Source organism: Bidens hawaiensis, unplaced genomic scaffold (assembly GCF_021521415.1).
Source record: "Bidens hawaiensis isolate Kalapana, Puna unplaced genomic scaffold, B.hawaiensis_p1.1 tig00031508_1, whole genome shotgun sequence".
NCBI lineage: Eukaryota > Viridiplantae > Streptophyta > Magnoliopsida > Asterales > Asteraceae > Bidens > Bidens hawaiensis.
Genome location: NW_027495324.1, coordinates 60367 through 79961, shown reverse-complemented (window position 1 = coordinate 79961; position 19595 = coordinate 60367). Strand labels below are relative to the sequence as shown.

The 19595-nt window shown below is 40.7% G+C and overlaps 2 protein-coding genes across 2 annotated transcripts; one reads left to right on the top strand and one right to left on the bottom strand.

Moving 5' to 3' along the window:
- Positions 1 to 395: 395 nt before the first annotated feature.
- LOC143582250 (UDP-arabinopyranose mutase 1-like) lies at positions 396 to 3079 on the top strand. Its single transcript, XM_077064861.1, has 3 exons — positions 396 to 1065; positions 1871 to 2121; positions 2357 to 3079. The coding sequence occupies exons 1-3, from the start codon at positions 742 to 744 to the stop codon at positions 2877 to 2879; spliced, it is 1098 nt and encodes a 365-aa protein (XP_076920976.1). The 5' UTR covers positions 396 to 741; the 3' UTR covers positions 2880 to 3079.
- Positions 3080 to 6382: 3303 nt separating this feature from the next.
- Positions 6383 to 8889, bottom strand: LOC143582242 (gamma carbonic anhydrase-like 2, mitochondrial). Its single transcript, XM_077064854.1, has 2 exons — positions 8429 to 8889; positions 6383 to 6918 (listed from the first exon to the last, which is right to left on the bottom strand). Exons 1-2 carry the CDS (start codon positions 8823 to 8825, stop codon positions 6542 to 6544), a joined length of 774 nt encoding a protein of 257 aa, XP_076920969.1. The 5' UTR covers positions 8826 to 8889; the 3' UTR covers positions 6383 to 6541.
- Between the last annotated feature and the right edge of the window lie 10706 nt (positions 8890 to 19595).

The window sequence follows — 19595 nt, the reverse complement described above, 5'->3', positions numbered from 1 at the left end:
TGGGTTTTGTCACATTGTTGTGAAAATGTTTATAATTGTTTAGATATATAATAATAGTACATTTTATCTAAAATTGTTTAAATAAAAAGACTCGCATGAAACAGTTTTAAAACTTGATTATCATTTAGAAAGTTGACTTTCTTTTTTTGCTATTACTTCATATATCAGGTTATATATGGAAAGAAAAATATGTATCACCAAAGCGCAATCAATTTCATGAATATTCCTCAGTCATTCCGTTTAAACATTTATTAAAGAATTTCACAATAATCAAACAATATTGAAATTTGATTGATTTTTATAGTTTAAACCAAACTTCAATAAATCTATTGTAAAATGTTAAATGACAACTTTTTAAAACAATAGTTATAATGAAAGCAATAGCTAAATCAACATGTAATTAACTAATTTTTCTACAATAAGGTCCTTATTTAATAAATAACATAAAACTCAAAACAAGAACGTGAACAACAACGTTAAGAGGCAAGCACATTCTTCACATCACTCATAATTTATTTATATATTATCTCAACTGCTTTCTCATTTTTATTCCACAGCTGTCACAAAAACTAAAAATAAATAAACAAATTAAACAGCTTTTCACCACCCTTGATAACGTGGTCACACCCTCATCCCATGTGACTTAAACCTTATATATAACACCACAACACCATAACACTTCCATCACAACTCAACACAACACGTCTCTCTTGTCACCTTCAATACCTCAATCTCTCCGCTATGTCTGTTCCGGCCACCACCGTCGTACCACCTTTAGTCGATGACCTCGACATTGTCATTCCGACTATTCGGAACCTTGATTTTCTTGAGCAGTGGAGGGCATTCTTCCAGCCTTACCATTTGATCATTGTGCAAGATGGAGATCCCACCAAGACTATTAGAGTTCCCGAAGGGTTTGATTACGAGTTGTATAACCGTAATGATATTAATCGAATCTTGGGCCCGAAAGCTAGCTGCATTTCGTTCAAGGATTCTGCTTGCCGGTGCTTCGGTTTTCTTGTTTCAAAGAAGAAGTATATCTTCACCATTGATGATGACTGCTTTGTAAGTCTTTATTCTTTCTCTTAGTATTAGGGGTGTGAAAAAAAACCGAAAACCGAACCGTATATGTAATGGAAAAAATAAACCGAATTTCAAAATTTGTTTTTGGTTTGGTTATTATGCGTAGCAGAATTGTGATGTTGGTTTTCGGATCCCATATACAAAATTCTGAATTTGGTTAAACTAAATAAATAACTGTATTTTTAAAATTTATATTTATTTTTTATGTAACTAGGATCCAACCCAATTGAGCCCAAATACTAAATCATCTATTACATATTTGATAAACATGAAGCAAAACTATGCAAAAATGTTATTCGGTTTAAATTCGGATCTGTTCATATATTTTAATTATGGACAAAAAAAAATAACTCAACCCAAACGACTACTCGGGTGAGATAGCCCATTTGGTCTATAAAACCCAGATATGTTGTCCACACACATGGCCAGCTGGTGGGTTGACTAACCCAGACGACTGGTCTGGGCACTTAATTTCCGAGGCACAAATTTTTTTTTATATATTTTTATAAAAAATTTATATAAAATATGTATAAATCTTAATCCTCTTATTAGATACTGGGCCCAATCTTTTTTACCCATAACCCATTTGAGGTATTGGGCCTATGACCTTTTATTTTGTTACTTGTTAGCACATATGGGTCTTTTTATTTCGACTCAGCCGAGACATTTAAATTCTCCTAGATTATCCACACAACCAACGTTCATACCTTGCAATGGTTTTCGTGTGTAAAAATTTGCTTCTTAATGAACCGGAATTCGAATTGATTTGATTGTAATTATGTAAAAGGTGGCTAAGGATCCATCAGGACAAGAGATCAATGCGTTGGCTCAGCATATTAATAATCTGCTGACACCCGCAACACCTTTCTTCTTCAACACTTTGTATGATCCATACAGAGAAGGTGCTGATTTCGTGAGAGGGTACCCCTTCAGTTTAAGAGAAGGTGTGACCACTGCGATTTCTCATGGGCTTTGGCTTAACATCCCGGATTATGATGCGCCTACTCAGCTTGTCAAACCGCTTGAACGTAACTCCAGGTCTGTCAACACTCAACATTTCAATTATAAACGGGTTGTGTTCAGGTCGATATGTTTATATAAATGACATCTGCTCAGGTCAACAAGTTGTGTTTGGGTCGACATGCTTAGTTAAACATGTCGTGTTCAGCTTGATCTGTTTAACCTGTTTAGTCAAACGGGTTGACTAACTAACCCATGTAACCCATGTTTACAGCTCATTAACTCAATTAACACGTTTTACAACTTGATGCAGGTATGTAGATGCTGTAATGACCATCCCAAAGGGAACTTTGTTCCCAATGTGCGGGATGAACCTCGGGTTCCACAGGGAACTGATCGGGCCCGCCATGTACTTTGGACTCATGGGTGATGGTCAACCCATCGGTCGCTACGACGACATGTGGGCCGGTTGGTGTGCTAAGGTGATATGTGACCATTTAGCCCTCGGGGTGAAAACCGGGCTGCCATACATTTGGCATAGCAAAGCTAGCAACCCATTTGTTAACTTGAAGAAAGAGTACAAGGGTATCTACTGGCAAGAAGATATCATCCCATTTTTCCAATCTGTGGTTCTACCTAAAGAATGCACAAGCCCACAACAATGTTATCTTGAACTCTCTAAGCTTGTGAAGGAGAAGCTTGGACCGATTGACCCGTATTTTGAGAAGCTTGCAGGTGAGATGGTTACATGGATTGATGCGTGGAACGAGCTCAACCCGTCTGCTGAAGGAACCGTGGTCAAGAAAGCAGAGGTTGCAGCGCCGAAAAAGAAGTGAAGTTATGCGAATTGGTTCGGTTTTGCCATAAGTAATTTTTTATATTTGGTTTTATTGCTATAAGTTGATGTGTTTTTAGTATTGGAATAATGTTTCTTTAGAAACTGTTTGTTCTACAGGCATGTGTTAAGGTATTAAGGAGTTGTAACTTATTTTTCTTTGTAATTCCCTTATAATTGAATCCATTATTTTAGTATTTTAATTATGACTGCATTTTCTAGAGATGTATAGTTTTCGAAACAGCCTGACGGGTATTCGGGTATGTATAGTTTTCAATTGCCTTAAAGACCGAAACACATACAACCGTTTACCACACATTCCTGCAAAATAACAAATATTACTGTTGCACTACATGATTAGGAAAGGAGATGTGTTATTGGTGATGATTTAACATGGAGTGAATAAGGCGTGCCTTGGGGTAGCATAAAGCGTTAAGGCAAGTGATGAGAGATTGAGAGGTCCGGGTCATCAACAGACGACAAAGATAGAACATAGATGAGATTGAACAAGATATTACAAGTCATGACTCATGATCAAAGATTGATTGATAACAAAAATGTGTGGGCCTTACATAAATGTGTCATCTTATTGGACTCAGGGATGATGGGTTTGTTGTGGGTCAGGTGCGTTGTAGACAGAATTAGACAAAATTGTTAAACACGAGAAAATTTGTTTGGAAAGTCAAACATCTTGTTCAAAATGATGTACATGTGTTTCCTATCAATCCATCTAACATCACTTATCCTCTTTCCTAGTTATATAGATTTTATTCGATGCTGACTTAGGGGTGTTGACTTTTCTTCCCATATGATGTTCTAGTGTAGATAAAGATAGACGGTGGATATTCATGGAGATATATAAAACCAACCAATCATAGCACACGCCCTTAAATCATTCATGCAGTGGAACCTGTTATTGGTAACACGTTGATGAGCCCGAGTTGTTGGCAGCGTTTTGCTGATGAATGAAGTGCCAAACAGAGGGGTACCGAACGGTGTCCCCAACACCATGAAAGAGTTTAAAAACATGAATAATATTCAGATGTTCAAAAATACAACACCGCCAAAATCACTTAAACCATTCAGTTAGTGGAACCCGAGTTGTTGCCGGCGTTTTGCTGATGGATAGAGTGCCAAACCGAGGGGTACCTAGAGGTGCACAAAATCGGGTATTGTTAAAAACCGGAACCGGTTCGTAACCGGTTTTTTCACACCGGGTAGAAAATGGGACCGGTTCCAGTCAGGAACCGGGACCGGGTATTACGTAAAAACCGGTTCCGCCGGTTTTTTTTTTTGAAATTCAAATAATAGAGCCGTTAGGAACCAGTTCCAACGGCTATATAGCCGTTTTTGACCGTTGGAACCGGTTTTTTTACTATATAAAGCTTACCAACATACTATAAATAGCAATGTGTTGTGTGGTGTTAGTTAAACCACTTTCAAAACTATAAAACACACTCTAAATCACAATTAAGGTTAAACCGAACTAATGACGACATTGTTATGGTGATCGAAACAACACGATGCCCCGATGTTTGGGTTCATTACGATTTGTGTGTCATGACCGACGCACAAGAGATGGCTCAGTGCAAGTATTGCTCGAAGTTTCTTAAAGCGGGGTCGAACTCGACCTTACGAAAGCATACGAATAAGTATTGTCGTGAGAAAAGAAGTTTGGATGCCAAGAAAGTGGAAGTGGGAGAGTCGTCCGGCTCTACAACTCAAGCATCTACCGCCGGGGAGAACGCTTAATCGTTGTAGAACGCCGGATTAAAACGACGGACGTTGTTTTTTAGTTTAAGTTGTTATGTTTAGTATCGTTTATGTTTTAATAATGTTTGTAATAGTTCTTGTTTAAATAAATAAAATGTTCGTCGTTATTAAAAAAGTAACAAAAAGTTAATCATGACTAATAAGAAATGAACCGATACTAGTAATAAACAAAACAAAAGTAGTTATTAAACAAATCAAAACTAAATATTAGTTGAACTTTGATCGTGTTACAAATGATTTTACTAAAACAAATAAAAATTACAACTCTTCTTCGTCTTCACCCTCGTTTTCTTCACCACCCGAATTATCGGAAGAAAGCCCGTCCTCCGCCTCCTCATCATGAATAGGACGCTCTATTCTTCAAAGTTTGGCTTGTGTTGTACACGATCCACCGCGTCCAAATGGTCCTTTAGGCAAATGCAAACCTCTAGAGACTCGGGTGTTAATTTTGTCTTCGCATTGATAATACCCTCCCACTAAGAGAAAAAACCGATTCGGAAGCAACTCCCACAACTTGATACATTGACGTCTTAAGGTAGTACGACTTACATGTGTGTATCGCGGTTGTAGAGTTGCTCGAATCAACGACGTCAAATCCGGGTCGTCAAAGTGGTTAAACGGCAAACCTCGTTGAATAACGAACTTTGCCATTCTATCTTGAACTTGATTCGTGTTGTAACGAAATAGTGTGCCATCTTTACCCAAGTCAACTTGATCGGTTCCGCCAATGCCTTTCAAGGCCTTGCAATATGGTTTCTAGATGTGTTTTCTCAAAGTTGAGTTTGAATCGTGCTTTAATTGTATTCCACATAGTTTGCAACGAGCCTTTTGATCACCATCGACATTGACAACCAAATCTCAATTCTTCCATATGTCTTGGTTGCGGTTATGGGTGACGACCGCAAGAACTTGTGAGTCATCTATAGCATGAACATGTTCAATAAAAACACTCTTCTTAGCCTTGTTAGTTTTTTTTTTGGTGGGTGCCATAATAATATTGAGTCGGATGGTCGGGTTTGCTAAAAGAAAAGTATTTTAGTTTGTTTTTGAGTTTGGTGGTGAAACAATTGGTGGAAAACAAGTTATATATAGGTTTCGGGCATCAAAAACCGGTTCCAACGGCTATATTACCGTTGGAACCGGTTACGACGGCTATTATTTTCTCAAAAACCGGTTCCGACAGTAATATAGCCGTTGGAACCGGTTACAACGGCTATAATCCTCTCAAAAACCGGTTCCAACGGCTATATTACCGTTGGAACCGGTTCCAACGTCTAGTTTGACCTGCAGCTGACTTTTTTAAAAAAAACCGCCGGAACCGGTTATTTCGGGTAGAAACCGAACCGGATACAATTTGGAACCGGATAGGAACCGATTGGAAATATAATAAGTGGAACCGGGTATGGATTTCGGGTACAAAAATACCTAAACCGGGTATTAGGTCAATCGGGTACGAACTGGAACCGGTTCCGGATCGCTTCCGGAACCGGTTTTTTTTGTGCACGTCTAGGGGTACCCGAACGGTGCCCCAAACACCATGAAAGAGTGTAAAAATATGAATAATATTTAGATATTCAAAGACAAAACACTGCCAACATCACGTCAGCAACACAAACATATATCAGAGTTCCTAAACAAGTCCAACGAGCGGGAACCCGGTCACCAGTTCAACTACCATTTGCCAAAAACCGGCATGTCCAATAAGTGGCGGTTCAAATAGAACAAGGCGTCTAGTCTAGTTTTAACAACATTGGCCCAAACAGTTTAGTTAATCTTTGAATCAAGATACAAAAACAAGCAGACCGTGCCCTCTCAAAGTTACTTATTTCTTCCATTTCGGGAAAAGCTGATACACGGAAAACAAATCAAAACAACAGATAATTATTTTATTCAAATTGAAATTCCATGAGCCTTCATCATCTTCTCGACCTCCAAATACACAGTTGAGTAAGGCAAATACTCGTTGAAATACTCTTTGCTCAGGTCGTTAATGGCAACTGCAAGCTTCGGGATTTCTAGGGTTTCTTCATGAGTAAGTTTTCTCACAAACCGAGCCGGATTACCAGCCCATAATTCCCCACTTGGAATCCTTCTTCCTGGAGGCAATACAGACCCGGCTTCAAGTATTGAATGAGTTTCAACCAAAGACCCTTCCATCAGTATTGAATGTTGACCGATTATGCACTCTGGCTCGATCGTGCATGACCTCAGCAGGCAGTAGGCTCCAACTGTCACGAACCGTTCGATCATCGTCTCTGCTGGTAAACCTGTAGAACAAACCACAAAGGCAACCTTTTATGAAATAAGGATAGGATAATAATTATAACCTATAAACTAAATTGCACTTTTACAAAGAGCATGTACATTTACTCTCTAAAACTAAGAGTGTGCACGGGACAGTTTGGTTCCCTTTTAAGCCCCAACCAGAATCGTCAGTTAAGGGATTTGGAAAAGCAAAACAAATGTGGTTGCTATCTTATTTTATTTCCCAACTTTGTGTCAATTAACAAAAAAAAAATGTGGACTGTTTGAGATCCAAAATACAATGTGGTTAACTCTCAACTGATGAAGACTAGAGTATATGCAGGCACGTAGCTTGTACGCTAGATTGGTAGATAGTTCAATTCAAATTTTGATATGCATCTTTTCTATTTTGGAAACTTAGCCAATGAGCCTAAAGTGCTAAATCACAAGTGACATACAATGAGTTATAATGGTCGTGTGGCCCTGTAGTGTGAATCCCTAATACAAAAAAGTTTATTGAAAAAACTGAGACGTCCCCTGCACTTGAGCTCATTGACTAGACACTTCCGAACAGAAAAGATAAATACCAAAAGTTGAGTTGAACTTGTCAACACATGCTAGCATACAAGCTGTGCGTATGATCTTGTCCTATCACCAGAAAACTCACCATGTTCTATATTAAATCTTAGATTAGTTTAGCCAACTTAACTTGCAACACTTTCTACATCTATTTAAATGTCTGCTCAATATCAAAAGTCAGAATCCCAATTCCCACATAAGAAAAGATTAGCTACTCAACTTAAATGGCTCCTACAAGCGTGTTAAAAATCATTTTGCAGATTAGTTAGAACATATTTGCTAAAAAAACCTTCACCCAACAGTGTTAGTGTGTTACTTAATACTTAGACTTAGCATCTCTAATATTGAGCAACTTCACTTTTCTTATTTCCTGACCTGGCAATCCTTAGTGTGTTTCAGGTGTGTTGGAATACAAATAGACCAAAATAACAAGTGGGATATAATATGTAGAGAATGCAAAATGGACATGCCATTTGAAGTTTCACGCCTATTATATCTAAGTATTACCACCAAAGACGAAAGGGGCCCTAATCTTGATAGCAAGTTAAATGATTATTAAACTTTACTGATCAATATACTTTCTTGACATCATAACCGTAAAAAAAACAAACAAAGATAAGTTCTTTATCCCTTGCACGTATCAAAAGTGAAATGTCTATAGACAGACTTGGAAACAATATATCTTAATACCATCTTAAATGTATATCTCCAAACTCATCAACGATTACACTAAAAAAAACTCCATAAAACAGTAAATAAATCTGAATAACAGTAAACACGAATCAGCCTAATACCAAACCTTCCCAAATTATAAAACCCTAATTCACTAAACTCACGTAATTCCTCTAGGTAATCAATCAATAAACCCTAATATTATATAGTTCCAAATTCAATAGATCCACCATAACATATTGAAACCCTAAATATTAGCATAAGCTCAATAATAAACAAAACCTGTAGGAGACGACCAGGCGGCATGAACAACAGACTTCTCCTGAACATTAGAACAAAACCCAATAGTAATCTTATTCAAATCTCCACGCAGCACGGCACCATTCCAAACAGAAGATCCATCGAGAACGTTGACCTGTCCAGCCAACACAACATTGGGTGCCACGTAAGCGTCCACGGCGATCTTCGGAAGCCACTGACCTAACGGAATGATCTGCCGTTGGCCTCTGTAGTCCCACTTAACTCGATCTGGTGATTCGGTTATCTGCTGAGCCGGTGGCGGTGATGGTTCGGATGCCTTGACGGCTGATGAGGTGGCGACGGCGCGGCTGATGACGTGGCGGTAGGAGGTGAGTGCGGTTGTTAGGGTTTTTCTTGTGAGACGATTTAGCGAAGCCATTTCACGATCGGCGTTTGATGAAGATGAAATGAGTGACGCCGTGAGGGTTGTTTTTCTTTCGTTTGCTTTTTTTTACAATTGTGAACCCTGGGTGTTTAAAACTATTGCAAATAAGCCCTATAAGAAGATTTTGTTGCTCAACACTCTGGTACCGAGTTTCTTTAACGCTTTGTACCCGAGTTCTTACAATTTTACTATTTCACTTAAACGAGTATCAATGTTCTTTTGTAGAATCAAAATTATTCTTGTATAATTACAATTTCACTATTGCAATTAAGTCCTATAAGAAAATTGTATTGCCTAACACAATCTTTCTGGGTTTCATTTAAAAAGAAAATTAAAAAATATTATCTTGTATTTCCCAGTTTAATGGTAAGGAATGGAAAAGAATAGTAAGGTATTGTTTGGAATAAGGACATAATTGTCACACCCGGCCCTAAACGGCGGAAACAGCCGGGCGCGCGCGAGTGGGGATTGATAGTCAAGCACGGGTCATTGCAAACATTCAAGAAAAATAAAATTTCCATTGCGCATGAAATGTCTAGTACAAAATACATTACATTGTTTAGAATTACATAAAAACATCCAAGTATGAAAATCATTGAAGATTTCCGCGCCATATCCCCTCGCACGGCGGGGACAACCGCGCGTGTGGAAGGGATAGAACTAAAATCTTCCAAAAAGCTAATTTTAGAGATGTTCTGCGTGAAGTGCTCTATGTGTGACTCCTTGCGCTACCTAGCTATCTCCTGAAAGACACGTAAAAACATTTGAATCAGTATAAACTGAGTGAGTTCACAAGTTTTGGTGACTTGATAAATTGTATTGCAACATAATCTTTGATAAAGCCATATTGAAACATATTTCTGATAACATTGTTTAACATATGCTTGATAGAACCGTCCCGCGGGTCACGCGCAGACATTCCGGAAAACCGTGGCGCTGCCACTACAACAATTTAGATATACCGTCCCGCGGGTTACGCGCGGACGTTGTGCCGGAAAACAAGGCGCTCGTCTTTGTAAGAGGTGCGACCTCTACGAGCGGGCTCAAACCCATAGTACTACCCCGTGACATACTAGGCACTCGTCTTTGCAAGGGGTGCGACCCCTACGAGTGGGTTGATCAAACACAGTAGTCCCTACCCTTAGAGTTCCAATGGTAAAGTGATCACTTACTCGTATCTTGCGCACTCACATCGAAAACCAAGATAAACATAGATAACCGTTTGCATTGCTTGTAAATATACCACGATAAAACATAATTTAAACACGTGTCCCTCGCCCCGAAAACAGTTTTAAAAACAGTGAAAATAGGGGCTGTGAGACTCACCTGTGATTCTTGCTAAGTATGGTTTAGATTAAACGAGATTCGGGTTCCTTGGTGTTAGCCTTGAAATTGGGAGTCTAGAATATGATTAAATAACAAGAAATATGTATATTAAGATCAAGAAATCGAAGAATATAAGGGCTGGTTAGAAAAGTAATCTCAAGACTAAGGTTTCGGCTTACCTAGTGATGGAAACGGAAATGGAAACGGATGCTCGGGAGAGAATTACAGATTTAAGAGAGTTTGGGGTGTGTTTGTGTGATGTTTTATTCAAGGATTGATACATATTTATAGGCAAATTCAAGGGAACAAAATCCCTTGATTTAGGAGATTAAAATCTTATCATATCTAGGTGTAATGATGTCAAAGTATGGGATTTATTATTATTTATTCAGGGATGGGGGTGATAGTCCTAGGGAGTGGTTAGAAAGATTCCGGTTGATTTTTGACAGGACATGCAGGACTGTGGTTGGTGGGAGTAGGTACGGCTGACAGCTGACATTTCGTGTTACAGTATACTTTTCCTGGTACTGTTGTCAGTGTGTAGTCAAAAGGTAAAAATATCTGAAACACGTTACTGGTCCCCTCTGGGCGGGGGAAATCCCCTTACATTTGAGAAATAGACTTAAGTGTTTTGTGCGTGTAGCCTTGCGCGTCTAGCCTTCTGCGTGTAGGCTGTTTCTTTGCTGCGGGTAGGTGCGTAACCTTCTCGCAGTCAGGGACGTTGAGTTTCATTTGTAGATTTTCCATGAGGTCTTGGTATTTCAACATAGTGATCAGTTATGTTGAAGTCAATTCCATCCTGGAGCTTCAGACAAACTAGCTCTCAATGTTCCCGCCATGCGGGGAGGTTAGCCCCATTTCCGCACGCGCATAAATGATTTGGGATGCACCCGCCTTAGCATCAAGTAGGGCGGTCAATCCATTAGACAACATAAAGTTAAGTTATATGAAAACATAAAGCCAAAACATCTGCGCATGGCGCATATAACATATGCCCGCGCTGATCCTAACATGGCGCGCTTGCGCAGGGCGCATATAACATGCACGCGCTGATTCTAACATGGCGCACTCGCGCAGGGCGCATATAACATGCACGCGCTGATTCTGACATGGCGCGCTCGCGCAGGGCGCATATAACATGCACGCGCTGATTCTGACATGGCGCGCTCGCGCAGGGCGCATATTACATAATTACCTAATAATTAGGTTGATTACTTGGTTTATGGGATTGGGAAATTACCGGGTGTCACATTCTCCCCCCGATAGAAGAATTTCGTCCCAAAATTTAGGAGGCGTTGCCGACAGGAGCTATGCTTTGAAAGAGGTGTGGATACTTCTTGCGCATTTGGTCTTCTCTTTCCCAAGTGAATTCAGGCCCACGCCTTGAGTTCCATTGAACCTTCACTAACTTGATCCGGCTCCTTCGCAACTTTTGCTCTTTCCAATCGGTTACTGCTATAGGCTCTTCTACGAAGTGTAGTTGTTTGTCGATATGAATCTCGTCCAACGGTAAGATTAACGTTTCATCGGATAAGCACTTCTTGAGGTTGGATACATGAAACGTGTCATGAACTCCACTGAGTTCGGCGGGTAATTGGAGCTTATAAGCAACTGGACCGATCCTTTCCAGGATCTCAAATGGTCCGATGTATCGCGGATTCAACTTTCCTCGCTTGCCGAAACGGGGGACTCCTTTCCATGGAGAGACTTTCAAAAGCACTTTATCCCCTACTTGAAATTCCAATGGTTTTCTTCTTACATCAGCATAGCTTTTCTGTCTGTCACGCGCTGCCTTAAGGCGATCCCGTATCTGGAAAATTTTGTCCGTTGTTTCTTGGATCAATTCTGGACCAGTCATTTGCTTGTCACCTACTTCAGCCCAACACAGCGGGGACCTACACTTGCGCCCATACAGGGCTTCAAACGGCGCAGCCTTGAGGCTTGTGTGATAACTGTTATTGTACGAAAATTCAACCAATGGGAGATGAGCATCCCAGCTACCTCCGAAATCGATTGCGCACGCGCGCAACATATCTTCTAATGTCTGAATTGTTCGCTCGCTTTGTCCATCCGTTTGGGGATGATAAGCCGTACTCATGTCAAGACGAGTACCTAAAGCCCCTTGTAACGATCTCCAAAATCTTGAGGTGAACCGACTATCTCTATCAGAAATGATGGACACCGGGACTCCATGTTTTGAAACTACTTCTCGAATATACAATCGGGCTAACTTTTCCATCTTATCGGTTTCCTTGATCGGCAGGAAGTGTGCTGACTTAGTTAGCCGGTCTACAATAACCCAAATCGTGTTGTAACCCCCGGGTGTCCTTGGCAGTTTGGTAATGAAGTCCATGGAGATTTGTTCCCACTTCCACATGGGGATTTCTGGCTGTTGAAGCAACCCCGATGGTTTCTGGTACTCAGCCTTCACCTTTGAACACGTCAGGCACTTACTGACATACGTCGCGATGGCGCCCTTAAGATTGGGCCACCAGTACAGTGCTTTAACATCTTGATACATCTTGTCTGCGCCAGGATGTACTGAATACCGCGTTTTGTGAGCTTCGTTTAACACTTGCTCGCGCAATCCTCCCTTGAGAGGGACCCATAAGCGGTTAGCAAAATATCTAGTGTCATTCTCCTTGAGTTCCAAATCCTTAACCATACCCGCAAGGGATTCGTTCTTGACAAACTCTGATTTCAAGGCTTCTTGTTGAGCTTCTCGGATGCGGGTAGTGAGATCTGCGCGAATGGTCAATCTTAGAGCCTTAACTCGTAGCGTCCTTGATCGCTCTTTCCTACTTAGAGCGTCTGCTACCACATTCGCCTTTCCAGGATGATACTTTATTTCACAATCATAATCATTCAATAACTCAACCCATCTTCGTTGCCTCATGTTTAAATCTTTCTGATCAAATATGTGTTGAAGGCTCTTGTGATCCGTAAAAATCAAACACTTTGTACCATAAAGGTAATGGCGCCAAATCTTTAGCGCGAAAACAACTGCTCCAAGTTCCAGATCGTGCGTGGTATAGTTCCTTTCATTGGCCTTGAGCTGACGAGAGGCATACGCTATGACTTTGTTTCTCTGCATAAGGACACATCCGAGTCCTTGATGTGATGCGTCGCAGTAGACGACGATGTCATCCGTCCCCTCGGGCAGAGACAAAATTGGCGCACTACATAACTTTTGCTTTAATATTTGAAACGCTGCTTCCTGGTTTTCGCCCCAATCAAACTTCTTATCTTTCTGGGTTAGCGCGGTCAGAGGTAAAGCTATCTTGGAGAAGTTCTCAATGAAGCGTCGATAGTAGCCAGCCAGTCCTAGGAATTGCCTCACCTCAGTTGGTGTTTTTGGCGCTTCCCAATTTTCGATGGCTTTGACCTTGGAGGAGTCGACGTGTATTCCTTTCTCGTTTACAACGTGACCGAGAAAGTGAACTTCTCTGAGCCAAAACTCACATTTAGAAAACTTTGCATACAGCTTTTCTTTCTTCAGTAATTCCAAAATTAATCTCAGGTGTTGTTCATGCTCAGCTTTGGTTCGGGAGTAAATCAGAATATCATCTATAAACACAATCACAAACTTATCCAAGTATGGTTTGCACACACGGTTCATCAGATCCATGAATACAGCCGGCGCATTAGTTAGCCCGAAAGGCATCACTAAGAACTCATAATGGCCGTATCTAGTTCGGAAGGCTGTCTTCGGCACGTCTTCCTCATGGACCCTAAGTTGGTGGTATCCTGACCGTAGATCTATCTTCGAATAATAACTGGATCCCTGCAACTGATCAAATAAGTCATCAATCCTCGGTAAGGGGTACCGATTCTTGACTGTCAGCTTGTTCAGTTCTCTGTAGTCAATACACATTCTGAAGGAACCATCATTCTTCTTTACAAAAAGTACTGGAGCTCCCCAAGGTGAAAAGCTTGGGCGTATGAAACCCTTATCCAATAGTTCCTGCAACTGATTGGATAGCTCTTGCATCTCAGATGGAGCTAGTCGATAGGGTGCTCGAGCTACTGGCGCAGCTCCTGGGACCAAGTCGATTCGAAACTCGACTTGTCGCGGCTGTGGTAATCCGGGCAAATCTTCAGGAAAAACTTCTGGGAATTCGCGCACCACTGGTAAGTCTTCAACCTTTCGCTCATCCCCTTTCTTCTCTACTACGTGCGCCAGGAAGGCGTAGCATCCTTTCCTCAGGTACTTGCGCGCCTTTAGACACGAAATGAGTTTTGTCGCAACTCCTCTTCTTTCCCCTTGAATTACTAAGATTTCTCCGCTCAACAGTGGGACCCGAACCTGTTTCTCATGGCAAATAACTTCCGCGTGGTTTTCGACTAACCAATCCATACCTACCACAATGTCAAAACTTCCCAAGTCTATTGGCAATAAGTTAATATTGAATCCGTGACCTCCCATGACCAATACACATTGCTCAGTCCTCTCGTTCGCGCATAACTGCCTACCATTGGCTAGTTCTATAGTATAAGGCGTGTCTAGCCTACTGGTTGCTAGGCCTAGGGAGTTTTTAAACTCAGTGGATATAAAACTTAGGTCAGCGCCAGTATCAAATAAGACAGATGCAAAATGGTCGTTAAGTAGAAACGTACCGGTTACCACATTCGGTTCTTCTTTGGCTTCGCCGCGCCGATCACAAAGGCTCTCCCGCGAGCTTGGTTTCTCTTCTGCGGGCAATCCCGACTGAAATGACCTGGCTTCCCGCATGCATAGCAGTTGTCGCTTCCCCCAGTTTCTTGGGTACGGCAATTCATCGTCTTGTGCCCTGGCTTGTTACATTTGGCGCATACAAGGCTTGCGCATTCACCCTCGTGGTGGTACTTGCATCTGCTGCACCATGGGTGAGGCCCGTTGTACACTTTTCGTGGTGGCTCCAAGGCTTGTATCGCGTAAGCCCTTGCGCTCTCCTGTTTCTTGAATGGTGGCTGCTTGGAGTCGGACCCTCGGTGGTGAGAGTTCCATTTCCTCTTGGGGTCAGAGATTCGCTGCTCGTTCCCGCGCGAGGTCAACGTGCCCGCACGGACCGTATCTCTGGTAAGAGAGATGGCCCGCGCTACTGCCTCATCAAAGGTTGGAGGCGCTGCGGCATTGAGCGGAATTCTGATAACATGAGGTAACCCAAAGATATACCTCTCTATCTTCTTTTCCTCCGTGTTTGCCATATCTGGCACCATCTGGCAAAGTTCATTGAATCGGTTGTTGTAGGCGTCGATATCAGTTCCTACCATGGTGTGGTTCCAAAATTCCTGCTGCAGACTCTGAATTTCGGCGCGAGAGCAGAACTTTTTCATCATCATCTCCTTCAGCTCCTCCCAGGTCTTGTGGAGAGCAACATCTCGCCCTAATGTTTTCATTTGAAGCTTCCACCAAGACGAGGCTGCTTCTTGAAACATGCAGGTCGCGTAGAGGACCTTTTGATTTTCACTACATCTGCTAATGGAGAGAACTGTCTCCATCTTGTCGATCCAGTTGTAGAGCCCAATGGCCCCTTCGGTGCCCTTGAATGGCCAAGGCTTACAGGCCATGAACGTCTTATAGGAGCATCCTTTGTCCAAAGCTCCTGATTCGGGTTCTGGGATTTCGGTCTCCTGACGACCCTGACTTGATTCGGCCTTGCTGGCCTCATGTGTCGCGATCGCCTGCGCGATTATTTCTGCGAGTTCCTCGGGTGTCATGGTAATTCCCTTGGCTCTGGTTGGAGGCATTCTCGCTTTTCTTAAAAAGAGAATAAAAAATATATCAAACTTAGCGCATGTACTCAGAGCACATATTGTTCTCATCCTTAATGTTCACTAGACATTGTGTGACCCGTGTTCCTAAGTGTGCGTGTGGTTTCTTTTGAAATTATTTTCTTTGAAAAATATTTCATGCGATTCCCTTACGGTTATAGTCTAGGTTAAAACTTCTTTCCTAGTTCGCTATAACCAGCGCTCTGATACCAATCTGTCACACCCGGCCCTAAACGGCGGAAACAGCCGGGCGCGCGCGAGTGGGGATTGATAGTCAAGCACGGGTCATTGCAAACATTCAAGAAAAATAAAATTTCCATTGCGCATGAAATGTCTAGTACAAAATAAATTACATTGTTTAGAATTACATAAAAACATCCAAGTATGAAAATCATTGAAGATTTCCGCGCCATATCCCCTCGCACGGCGGGGACAACCGCGCGTGTGGAAGGGATAGAACTAAAATCTTCCAAAAAGCTAATTTTAGAGATGTTCTGCGTGAAGTGCTCTATGTGTGACTCCTTGCGCTACCTAGCTATCTCCTGAAAGACACGTAAAAACATTTGAGTCAGTATAAACTGAGTGAGTTCACAAGTTTTGGTGACTTGATAAATTGTATTGCAACATAATCTTTGATAAAGCCATATTGAAACATATTTCTGATAACATTGTTTAACATATGCTGACGTATTTTCTAACATTTTGCAGGTAATCAAGAATAGGGATTGAAGAACGAAGTGCTCATGAATCCGATGGCTCAGTTATTTTTGTAAACTTAAATATTAATGAATGGTGGTTTTGTAAAGTATAAACAAGTAAAACTTGAATGAGACTTTTGTCTCATCATTTTGTATTGTAAATATTTATAACTTTAAATCCACATGTTTTATAAAGTCTTCCGCATTAATCCGTAACTCTGATTTATTTACAAATGTGGTACCAACTATCGATCTCACTCCTAGGCCTAAGATGGGGGTGTGACATCCGGTAAAAACAAAAGACCACCATCACCGATAGTCGCGTTCAATGAAAACATAAACACCACTTTTAAAGGAACAAAATGAGGCTCAAACGAACAAATGAAACTATAACGAGTAAATAAATAGTATAATTAGGACTCCTTTCATTAAAAAAACTACGAGTCCTTGATAGCCTCGATCAGTGAACACAAAAACCCACCAATCGCTGATGCCTAGCCTTTTTAGTAAGAACATAACCAACCAATCGCTGGTGGGCACATCACACCACGCTTGGTCATGACCTCCAGCCACGATGGGCCAGAACTAAGTACGTCCGAGTGAGACTGACCATGTGTATGTCTATGGTACCTAAGTTATGTCGAAACGCTGCGGTGTTTTGCTGAGGTGACCTAGTGTAGAGACTCGAGTTTATAATGATGTTGTTTTAACTTGATTATTCCTAAGCCACGATGGGCCGGACCTAAGTTATGTCTCGAGGGGTAATCAAGTAAAGGAAAATACTTTTCGTGTCAGCATATTCACCAGCAATCATTGCTGACGTATTTTCTAACATTTTGCAGGTAATCAAGAATAGGGATTGAAGAACGAAGTGCTCATGAATCCGATGGCTCAGTTATTTTTGTAAACTTAAATATTAAAGAATGGTGGTTTTGTAAAGTATAAACAAGTAAAACTTGAATGAGACTTTTGTCTCATCTTTTTTGTATTGTAAATATTTATAACTTTAAATCCACATGTTTTATAAAGTCTTCCGCATTAACCCGTAACTCTGATTTATTTACAAATGTGGTACCAACTATCGATCGCACTCCTAGGCCTAAGATGGGGGTGTGACATCCGGTAAAAACAAAAGACCACCATCACCGATAGTCGCGTTCAATGAAAACATAAACACCACTTTTAAAGGAACAAAATGAGGCTCAAACGAACAAATGAAACTATAACGAGTAAATAAATAGTATAATTAGGACTCCCCTCATTAAAAAAACCTACAAGTCCTTGACAGCCTCGATCAGTGAACACAAAAACCCACCAATCGCTGATGCCTAGCCTTTTTAGTAAGAACATAAGCAACACTTCTGAAACAAAAAAATGGAAACCAAACGAATAAAAGGAAGCCACAAGTAAAAGAGGATTAGAATGAGGGACTTACCTTCTTAATCATCCCACGAGTGTCTGATATTCCTGTTTAGTGAAAACAAAAGGACCACAAGACACTACTAGCCCCGTTTGGTAAAATCAGATGTTATCGTTTTCAAACGAACAAATGAAAGCTCAAACGAACAAATGAAAACCACGACGAGTAAAAAGAAGAGTAAAATAAGAAACTCACCTCCTTAATCAAACTACGAGTCCTTGATAGCCTTGTTCATTAAAAGGACACTACTAGCCCCGTTCGGTAAAATAAGATGTTATCGTTTTCAAACGAACAAATGAAAGCTCAAACGAACAAATGAAAACCACGACGAGTAAAAAGAAGAGTAAAATAAGAAACTCACCTCCTTAATCAAACTACGAGTCCTTGATAGTCTCGTTCATTAAAAACCAATGCCCACAAGTCGCCGACAATCTTGTTCGATTACAGCAAAATCGACATTTTTCAAACGAATAAACGGAAGCCAAGCGAACAAATGGAAACCACAAGAAGTAAAAGAAGACTATAATGAGGGATTGGCCTACTTAATCATCCTACATCATCCTACGAGTGTCTGCTAGTCCCGATCAGTGAAAACAAGACCATTAATCATTGCTTGCCATGTTCAATAAAATTGGAGGAGACATTTTTTCAACCAATTAAATGAATACCACCAATGAGCAAAAGAAAAGTATAATGGGAAACTCACATCCTTAATCAAACTATGAGTCCTCCTTAGCCTCGTTTATTGAAAACAAAAACTCACAAGTTGTTGATAGCCTCGTCCAGTGAAAACAGATGCGACACTTTATAGACGAACAAGTGGAAGCCAAACGAACAAATGGAATCTCCAACAAGTAAAAAAGAATACTAGAATGAGGGACACACCTCCTTAATCATCCCATTAGTATATGATAGTCACGTTCAGTTAAAATGCAAGAACGCCAGTCACTTCTATCCTCGTTGAGTAAAATAAGAGGTGACACTTTTCAAACGAACATTTGGAACTCCAAACGAACAAATGAAATGCACAACGAATAAAAGAGGAGTAGAACGAGAAACTCATTTTTTTAATCAAACTATGAGTCCATGATAACGTCAGTCTATGAAAACAAAAGCCCACAAGTCGCTACTAGCCTTGTGAGGTGAAAACATAAGCGAAACTTTCAAACAAATAAAGGGAAGCTAATCGAACAACTATAAACCACTGCAAGTAAAAAAAGACTAGAATAAGGGAAACCATCCTTGATCATCATATGAGTGTATGATAGTTCCGTTTATTGAAAACAAAAGACCATTGATCACTCTAGCCTCTTTCAATAAAATAAGAGGTGACACTTTTCAAACGAACAAATTGAAGCCCAAATGAACAATAAGAACCACAATGAATAAAAGGATAGTAGAATGAGAATCTCAACTTCTTAATCAAACTACGAGTCCTGATAGCGTCGTTCAGTGGGAACAAAAGCCTACAAGTCACTGCTAGCCTGGTTCGGTGAAAACAAAAGTGACACATTTCAAATGAATAAATGGAAGCCAAACAAACAAATGGAAGCTTAATGAACAAAT

Coding starts and splice junctions, on each gene's coding strand:
- LOC143582250 (XM_077064861.1), top strand. CDS start 742: ATGTCTGTTCCGGCCACCACCGTCGTACCACCTTTAGTCGATGACCTC. Junction 1,066..1,870: donor CCATTGATGATGACTGCTTT/GTAAGTCTTTAT, acceptor ATTATGTAAAAG/GTGGCTAAGGATCCATCAGG. Junction 2,122..2,356: donor CCGCTTGAACGTAACTCCAG/GTCTGTCAACAC, acceptor AACTTGATGCAG/GTATGTAGATGCTGTAATGA.
- LOC143582242 (XM_077064854.1), bottom strand. CDS start 8,825: ATGGCTTCGCTAAATCGTCTCACAAGAAAAACCCTAACAACCGCACTC. Junction 6,919..8,428: donor CGCCTGGTCGTCTCCTACAG/GTTTTGTTTATT, acceptor TTTGTTCTACAG/GTTTACCAGCAGAGACGATG.